This window comes from Ceratotherium simum, chromosome 17 (assembly GCF_057802395.1).
Source record: "Ceratotherium simum simum isolate JZ-2026a chromosome 17, ASM5780239v1, whole genome shotgun sequence".
Lineage (NCBI taxonomy): Eukaryota > Metazoa > Chordata > Mammalia > Perissodactyla > Rhinocerotidae > Ceratotherium > Ceratotherium simum.
In genome coordinates this window covers 12,165,159-12,175,027 of record NC_141916.1, presented here as the reverse complement: position 1 = coordinate 12,175,027, position 9,869 = coordinate 12,165,159, and the positions used below count along the sequence as shown (strand labels likewise).

At 39.8% G+C, this 9,869-nt stretch overlaps 1 protein-coding gene across 1 annotated transcript; it reads left to right on the top strand.

Annotated features, from left to right (window-relative positions):
- Positions 1–9,342, top strand: LOC101408985 (17-beta-hydroxysteroid dehydrogenase type 6). Its single transcript, XM_004429277.3, has 4 exons — positions 1–329; positions 4,854–5,112; positions 6,166–6,329; positions 8,617–9,342. The coding sequence occupies exons 1-4, from the start codon at positions 17–19 to the stop codon at positions 8,832–8,834; spliced, it is 954 nt and encodes a 317-aa protein (XP_004429334.1). The 5' UTR covers positions 1–16; the 3' UTR covers positions 8,835–9,342.
- The last annotated feature ends 527 nt before the right edge of the window (positions 9,343–9,869 follow it).

The window sequence follows — 9,869 nt, the reverse complement described above, 5'->3', positions numbered from 1 at the left end:
AGGTGCTACCCTCACCATGTGGCTGTACCTGGCAATCCTGGTGGGCCTGTACTACCTTCTCCGCTGGTACCGGGAGAGGCAGGTGGTGAGCAACCTCCGAGACAAGTACGTCTTCATCACAGGCTGTGACTCGGGCTTCGGGAACCAGCTGGCCAGGCAGCTCGACCTGCGAGGATTGAGGGTGCTGGCCGCATGTCTGACGGAGAAGGGGGCTGAGAAGCTGAGGGACCAGACGTCAGACAGGCTGGACACGGTGATCCTGGATGTCACCAAGACAGAGAGCATCGCTGCAGCCACCCAGTGGGTGAAGGAGCACACGGGGGACAGAGGTGTGGAGCAATATTTTCTCCTTTCATTTACTTAGGCGTGAAGATATTCAAGTATGGTATGTATAAATATATATAAATATATATATATAAATATATATAAATATATATATATAAATATATAAATATATATATATAAATATATATAAATATATATATATAAATATATAAATATATATATATAAATATATATAAATATATATATATAAATATATATTATATATATATATATGTTAAAAGCAAGGCTTAAAAGGCTGGCTTTGAGGGACAGTTGTGATCTTTTGCGGTGTTTCATTTCCTTAATGATGTTTACATTGAAAAATGAGCCCAATAGATTTGAGGCTATTATCTCACCTTGCAAGTAGAGTATCTACAACCAGAATTCTTTGTGTTTGGAGAATTTTCAAAGTGTTCTTTAGAAACTGCCTCTTCTTCCCTTGGCTACCATTTAAAATACAGGCATTCCTTGAAGTCAGCCTTTGGTCCTCTTTTTTTTTAAAAAATTTTTTCAGGGGCTGGCCCCATGGCGTAGTGGTTTTAAGTCTTGTGCATTCCACTTCAGTGGCCTGAGTTCGTGGGTTTGGATCCTGGGTGTGGACCTACACCACTCGTCAGCCATGCTGTGGCAGCGACCCACATATAAAGTAGAGGAAGAGTGCCACATATGTTAGCTCAGGGCCTTTCTCAGCAAAAAAAAAAAAAAATAAAAATTTTTTTTCATTTCATTTTATGTTTTTCTGATTAATAGTCTGTTCTTAGAGCAGTTATAGGTGTACAGAAAAATTGAACAGAAAGCACAGAGTTCCCATATCTAACCCCCACAATAGTTTCCCCTATTATTAACATCTCACACTGGTGTAGTTCATTTGTTACAATTGATGAACCAATATTGATATGTTATTATTCACTTTAGACTGTAATTTACATTAGGCTCCACTTGGTGTTGTACATTCTATGGGTTTTGCCAAATGTAAAATAACATGTATTCACCATTATATTATGATGTAGAATAATTTCACTGCCCTAAAAAATCGTGTGTGCTCCACCTATTCATCATCTCCTCCTTCTCCTCACCCCAAATCCTGGCAACTGCTGATCTTTTTATTGTCGTCATAGTTTTTTCTTTTCCCAAATGTCGTATAGTAGTTGGAGCCATATTGTATATTGCCTTTTAGACTGGTGTATTTCATTTAGCAATATGCATTTAAGATTCCTCCATGTCTTTCTGTGGCTTGATAGGTCGTTTCTTTTTATTGCTGAATAATATTCCATTGTATGTATGTTATCCATTCATCTATTGAAGGACATCTTGGTCATTTTCTTTTTTTTTTTTTTTTTTTTAAATATTTGAATTCCATTCTCCACCACCTATGTGACATAGGAAAAGTCCTATAACCTCCCTGTGCCTCAGTTTCCTCGTTTTAAAGCAGAGGTGGTTTTTTTAAAGATTTTTATTTATTTATTTTTTTCCCCCAAAGCCCCAGTAGATAGTTGTATGTCATAGTTGCACATCCTTCCAGTTGCTGTACGTGGGACACAGCCCCAGCGTGGCCAGAGAAGCGGTGCGCCGATGCGCGCCTGGGACCCGAACCCGGGCCGCCAGCAGCGGAGCGAGCGCACCTAACCACCAAGCCACGGGGCCGGCCCGGTCATTTTCAGTTTTTGGCAATTATGGATAAATCTTTGTCTCTGAGTTCCATTTTCTCTGGATATTATTTAGGGCCTCTTTGATCACCTTCTTGTCCCTCTCTCTTATTTTATGATTTAATAGATCCTGCTAATTGGACCTCCTAAATATCTCTTCACCCTGGGTGTTGCAAACTCGCAATAAAATTGTTTTGTTTGAGTTGCAGAATGTTTAATTTTTTAAAAATTTACTTAAATTTGAAAAGTGGTTTAAAATGTACTTTAAAATATTACTTCCTATCTGAGGATGTACCCCAGGCAGAGTCAGGAGTTCTGGGTAGTTATAGCCTCTGTGCTGTGCATAACAGTTTATTTCTATTGTACTGTTATTGTTATTATTGTTGTTGTTATTTTCCATGTGTTAGGGTGTGAGCTCCTTGAGGACATGGGCATTTCTTACTCATTGTTGTATTTCCAGTTTCTGGCGTATTGCCTGGTACATGTTAAGGGCTCAACCAATGCTGAATGGATCCCATCTCCTCATAGTTTTGTTTCCTTTGTGCTCTTGATTTCTAAATTCTCTCTTGCTCCTCACACATGAATTTCCAGCTACTTGCTGGATTCCTTATCTGGAAATTCTGCTGGTGCCTCAAATTCACCAGATCTAAAGGAGGACTATTTTGCTCTCTTCTTGTCACGAAATCTGCTTTTCTTTTGGTCCTTCTCTCATTGCGGTATGTTATTATCCCTTCAGTTACAAAGACTCGCTACCTCCCTCTTATTTTATGATCCTTAAAGAGCCTTTTTCCATCCTTATGCTTTTAATCTTTCTATATTCCCATATGTTATAGACTCTCTTGTAAATAGCATATAGCTAGATATAAAAAATAATCCATTTTTAAACTAGAACATTTCATTCATCTACACTTATTTAAATATTGATATATTTAGATTTATTTCTACCATCTTATTTTGTGCTTTTTATTTGTCCCATTTTTTTCCTACTTCTTTTTTCTCTTTTGAATTGATTGAAATTTTTTTTTGAGGAAGATTGGCCCTGAGCTAACATCTGTTGCCAATCTTCCTCTTTTTTTCTTTTCTCTCCCCAAAGCCCCCAGTACATAGTTGTATATCCTAGTTGTAGGTCCTTCTAGTTCTTCTTTGTGGGACTCTGCCTCAGCATGGCTTGATGAGCAGTGAGTAGGTCTGCGCCCAGGATCTGAACCGGTAAACCCTGGGCTGCTGAAGTGGAATGTGTGAACTTAACTGCTGTGCCACCAGGCTTACTCCTTGAATTGATTGAATTTTTTTTTTTTTGTGAGGAAGATAGGCCCTGAGCTAACATCTGATGCCAATCCTCTTCTTTTTGCTGAGGAAGATTGGCCCTGGGCTAACATCTGTGCCCATCTTCCTCTACTTTATGTGGGACGCCACCACAGCATGGCTTGACAAGCGGTGTGTCCGTGCGCGCCCGGGATCCGAACCGGTGAACCCCAGGCCGCTGCAGCAGAGCACACGCACTTAACTGCTATGCCGCCAGGCAGGCCCCTAGATGTTTTTAATTTGTTCTTGTGTCTCTTTTCTTTTACATTTTCCATCTCTTTTTTTTCTTTGTGCTGCATTCTGCATATTTTCCTTTTTCTGTCTTCCAACTTACTACTTTCTCTTTTCCAGTATGTCTACCTGCTATTAAATCTGTCCACTAAATTTTAAAATTTCAGTTGTTATACCTTTTATTTCTAGAAGTTCTATTTGGTTCTTTTCTAAACCTGCTTGATCAATTTTATAGTATTTTGTTTTTACAATAGTTTCAATCCCTTCTTTTATTTTAAAATTATATTCAGCTTACATATTTTGTATTATGTGTCTTATACTTCTGGTATCTAAAGTCTTTGTGAGTCTTTTTCTGCTATCTATTGTTTCTGCTGGTTCTTTTGTATGATGCTTTGTTTCCTTTGTGTGTTTAGTGATTTATGACAATGGCTGCTTTTCTTAGTAACTCTCTCTGGTGATTCCTTGAGGCCTGACATAAAGGTTCCTCCATAGAGGATCTACATTTGCTTCTATAAGGTGCCAGGGGGCACTCAGAAGCCATGGTCACCTTAAACTTAATTCTTGGCTTGAAGTTTTTTGGACCACCCAGAAAGTGTGAATTTGGGTTGCGAACTCGCATGAGGGATGGCTGGTGGTTATGATTCCTCAGAGGTGATTCTTTTCCCTCCCCACATCCAAGTTCAAGACAGACAGTTTTACTTGCAGTCCTTTGGAAGGACTTTCTGTTTCATCCTTAAGCTGACAGTGTAGCCATTTAGGATCCCAGTTTAATGAAGAAAGTGTCTTTTTTTTTTTTTTTTTTTTTTGTTTTGCTGAGGAAGATTAGCCCTGAGCTAACATGGGTGCCAGTCTTCCTCTACTTTATATGTGGGTCACCGCCACAGTGTGGCTGACAAGTGGTGTAGGTTCATGCCCAGAATCCGAACCCGTGAACCTGGGCCACCGAAGCAGAATGTGCCAAACTTAATCACTACGCCACGGGGCTGGCCCCAAGAAAATGTCTTTTATTAGACTCCCTACCTTAGGTAGGGCCTGGACTTCATATCTTTTTATTGTGGATGTTTGTTGAAGCTGTAAATACTGAAGTTCAAGTTCATGCTTGTTGGCAAATTCCCTTGAATCAAAAGCCAGCATCAGTGTTCTGTTCACCCTCTCTGGATTCCGGCCTTCTCTTAGTTTTTGGCCTGACCTTTCTTTACTTTCTTATTAACTGATACGTGTTGTAATCTTCTTAAATACGTCTATTTTGTCTAGCATTTTTAGTTGTTTTTTGCAGGAAGATTGATCAATGTAAATAGTCTGTCATTTTTGTCAGAAACTGAACTACTCTGACTTGTATTGTCTTAGGACTCTGGGGCCTGGTCAACAACGCGGGCGTTATTCACTCGGTTACCTACAGTGAGTGGCTGAAGATTGAAGCCTATGAGACTGTCCTCAAAGTTAACCTCGTTGGTGTGATGGAGGTGACCCTGAGCATGCTTCCCTTGGTGAGGAAAGCACGGGGGAGGATTGTCAATGTCTCCAGCATTCTGGGAAGAATTGCTTTCTTGGGAGGAGCCTACTGTAGCTCCAAGTATGGAGTAGAAGCCTTTTCAGATGTTCTGAGGTAATATTCTTAAGTTAAACAAAAGCATCTGTTGAGCACTTAAATGTCTTAGGCCCTGTGCTTTTCTTCTTGACATCAGCTTGGGCTGCATCTTCTCCAGCAAGGCTGCTTGAACCTCTAGACTAGGGAGCACCCCTCATCACTGTCCCCAGAGTCCTTAGAGTATAGCTCTCCTGTGGTATGGCACTATGCCATCTTACTTCACTTGCTGAAGGCAGCATTTAGCACAGTGCCTGGTACTCACTCAACCCCTGGTAAGTATTTTTGGAACTGTTTACTGAACCTGAATATTCTGGAATGACCCATGACTTCTAATTTTAATGCCCGCATCGTATTCCATTAATGGTCTCTTGTAGTCTTTGAATACACTGTAATTTTTCTCAGGCCTCTGCTTCTGTGTGTACAATTCCCACTGCCTGGTAGTCCGCTCCTCTCCTTTCTTCACTCGGAAATTTCCTCTTTATTCTTCAAGGCTCAACTGAAGTATTTTCTCCTCGCTGAAGCCTTCTCTGACTCCCTCAGAAAATCTCTCTGCATCTTCCACTCTACTCCTCTAGCCCCTTGAATACCTCTCCTTTATAATTCTTTTGAGTTGTATTGAAATTGTTTGCTTATTTGTTGAACTCACCCACTGTGAGCTTTTTGAGGCGAGGAACTGAGTCTTATTTTCTGAGATTGTGCGTGTACTTAGCACAGTACCTGCCATAAAAATGCTAATTTTCTTTATTATTCCTTATATTTCATACCTCCAGTGTCCAGCACACGGTAGGTACTTAATAACTCTGTTAAAAGAGTGGATAAAAAAGAAAAAGAAAAAAGAAATAAAATAGGATGTAGAATTGAAGTGTTATGGTAGTTTGTGTAATCATGTCCCAATTCTTGGACCTAGGGATGTTTAAAATTTTATTTTTTTTCCTCTCCATTTCTTTATCCTTTAAAATATTCAGTAAAAGGGTTTTTGTAACCTTTTTTGTTTTGTTTTTCTCCCCCCTGAGAGCATTGAAATCGTGGTGTCTTTCAATTAAAGGAGTTAACTTGAAGGTTTTTTTTCAGGCGTGAGCTTCAACATTTTGGGGTGAAAGTCAGCATGGTTGAACCTGGCTACTTCAGAACCGGAATGACAAACGTGCAGAAGTCCTTAGAGACACTGAAGCAAACCTGGGAAGAAGTCCCCACACATATTAAGGAGAGCTATGGACAGAAGCTTTTTGATGCCCGTAAGCTTTTCTTTTGTTAGAATGATGGGTGATCTTGCATGAGAAGGGGAAAAGAGTGTTGGTGGACAATGACTGACAGATCCTCTGAGAACAAAGCCTTCCCAGGACAGGAGGGGTTTGGGAGGGTCCTAGTGCCCTCATGCTTGGCTTGGTGATAACTGTTGGGGGTGAGGAAGAGGCCTTATAAGCAGCCTAGGTCCAGGGCCCGCCCTGCTTTGTCACCTATGGGCCTGGCCACTTGAGCACTAGGGAGGTATTATGTGGGTAGAGGCAGGGAGCCTCTGGGTCTTGAGAGGGGGTGCCCCTCTGTAGTTTGGCAGGGCTTATGTGGGAGGCCTTCTCAACTAAAGTGCAGTCTTCAATACTGTCTTCCCTTTTGGTACAAGGGGCCTAACCACAAGTTGCACACCTTATTTTGAGAGGAAGGAGGGTGTAGGTGGGGAGAGGTAAGTAGGTGAGGACCAGAATGGCCATTCCCAGAGACTGGACCTCATGTACAGGCCACAGGAGCCTCGTGGGAGTGAGATGGTTCAGTTCCACATAAGAGTGTCATTCGGATGACCTGGAGGACGAGACAGTTAGGGGGCGGAGGCAAGGCAGTCCTCTTAGTAGAAGTAAGTCATGCATGCTGTGGTGTGGGGCTGTACCTTCCTGGGGGAAGGGATGCTCTTTTCTTCACACAAAGAAGACAGCAGCTTGCCAAGGCCAAAGGGAGTGGCTCTCTCTTCCATTTCACTAAAAGGTCTTGTGGTGGGTAGCAGCAGCCCTGTCGCTGGCTTTGGGTGATATTGCAGTCCAGAGAGAAGGAGAAGGGGAAGGTGCAGACAGAAGATTCCCGACCCACAGCCCTGTCTTCTGGGTACATCAGGCCTAAGAGGGTCACCACCAACAGAGGGGAGAAAAATTGGATCGAGGAAAGGCTGACAAGAAACTCTGCCTGAGCCTCTCAGAACTATGGGAAGCTAGGGAATTACAGTTCTCAACATGCCAGAGGTCCTGCCCTTGTTCCTAAGTTCTTCCCCACCTAAAGTTTTCAACTGTCTATTAGGGAATTTTCTTCCCTTTGTGGGTACATAGAGGTTTGACAATAGAAATCAGTAGGAAAATAGAATTTACTAAAAAAGTGACTGTATGTAAAAGGAGAGATGTATGTATTTCATGATTTAAAAGGAGTTGAAATTGTTCATATATTTGTCCATGGATCAGAATAATCTAGATCAGGATTGTCCAATGGAAATATGAGAGCCACATATGTAATCTTAAATTTTCTAGTAGCCACTTTAAAAAAAGGAAAAGAAACAGGTGAAATTAGTTTTAATAATATATTTTACTTAATCCAATATATCCAAAATACTGTCATTTCAACATTTATTATCAATTTAAGTTATTGATAAGATATTTTATTTTTTTTTCTTATTAGTCTTTGAAAATTGTTGTGTATTTTACACTTATAGCACATCTCAACTTGGACACTAAATTTTCCTAGGAAATACTTCATCTGTATTCAGATTAATAAAAGTTATAGTTGCCAGCAGCATTATTCATAATAGCCCCAAAGTGGAAACAACTCAAATGTCCACCAGCTGATGAATGGGTAAACAAAATGTGATACAGCCATACAATGGAATATTATTTGACAATAAAAAGGAATGATGTACTGACACATGCTACAACATGGATGAACCTTAAGAATATTTTGCTCAGTGAAAGAAGCCAGTCACAAAAGACCACAACATGTGATTCTATTTATATGAAATGTCCAGAAAAGGCAATCTGTGGAGACAGAAAGAAGATTAGTGGTGGCCTCTGGCTGGGTGGGTTGGCAGGAAATGGCCGTGACTGCTAATGGGTACAGGATTTCTTTTTGGGATGATGAAAATGTTCTAAACTTAAATTGTGGTAAATGGTTGCATAACTCTGAATATACTAAAAATTATTGATCTGTACACTTTAAGCGGCTGAATTTTAAGGTATATGAATTATATCTTAATAAAGATGTTAGAAAATTTCCAATTGAAAAAGTAGAACATACTTAAAAATTTTCCAATAACAGAATTGAGTTTTAAAATTAAAAATAATTAAAAATGTAAAAATTCAGTTTTCAGTCACACTAGCTGTATTTTAAGTGCTCAATAGCTAAATGTGACTAGTGGCTGTCATATTGGGAAGCACAGTTCTGATTGACATAATCCTCGCAGAAATTAAATGTAGTTAGACTTCTGTGACTGTGTGCAACAGGTTCTTAAAGAATCAGATTGCTGACTACCATTTCTCTTTCTGTATACAGATTACAATCAAATCAAACAAGCGTTGTTGGGTTCTAGCACGGACCTGAACCTGGTCACCGACTGCATGGAACACGCTCTGACGTCTGTGCATCCCCGCACTCGATATTCAGGTGGCTGGGATGCTCAATTTTTCTTCATCCCTCTATCTTACTTACCTACAACACTGGCAGACTACATACTGACTAGATCTTGGCCCAAACCAGCTCAGACAGTCTAAAGAAAACTGGTTTGGTGGCTCTTGAAATGAAGAAGACAAAAGTCTGAAATTGATTGTTAGTGTCTCAGTAATCCTTATTTAGAATCTATGTATTTTGTAACAATAAGCTTTCTTGCCTAAATTCATTTATCTGGTATCATTAGGGAACCAACATGTTTATATTCCAGATATCCAAAGCTTATTCCTTTAGGTGATGAATCTTTACTATTTTAATCATTTTTTGATGAGAATGTTTCCAAAATGCGTCACTCTTCCTTGCCTTATTAAACAGAATAGACTGAAAACAATTTAACTTGTTTTGATCTTATTTCTTTATGTAAATGAATAGCTGTTCTGTGCTGTGATAAACTATTGCTCAGGGACTATTCAGAGATATCCTTACTTGAAATGAATCTGTGATACTTTTAATAAATATTTCATCTTGTGTTCTCCTTCCTATTTGCTGGCTATTTTTGAATATGTTTCTTCCTTATTTAAAAAGAAATGATTTTAGGGGCTGGCCCTGTGGCTTAGCAGTTAAGTGTGCGCGCTCTGCTGCTGGCAGCCCGGGTTCGGATCCCGGGTGCGCACTGATGCACCGCTTCTCCGGCCATGCTGAGGCTGCGTCCCACATACAGCAACTAGAAGGATGTGCAGCTATGACATACAACTATCTACTGGGGCTTTGGGGAAAAAAAAATAAATAAAATTATAAAAAAACCAAAAAGAAATGATTTTAAATCAAAATAATATGCACGTACATAGTTAAAAATTCAGTTAATTCTCAAAAGCTTAAAAATAAAAAGCAACGGTTCCCCACCCTTCATCGCTTTTCCTCAGAGGCAAATGCTTTCAACTTTTAGCTATTTCTTCTGCTGTTTACCTCTATATTTCTTTTTTTTTTTTTTTTTTTTAGCAATGTGGTTTTTTTTTTTTTTAAGATTTTATTTATTTATTTTTTCCCCCCAAAGCCCCAGTAGATAGTTGCATGTCATAGCTGCACATCCTTCTAGTTGCTGTATGTGGGACTCGGCCTCAGGATGGACGGAGAAGTGG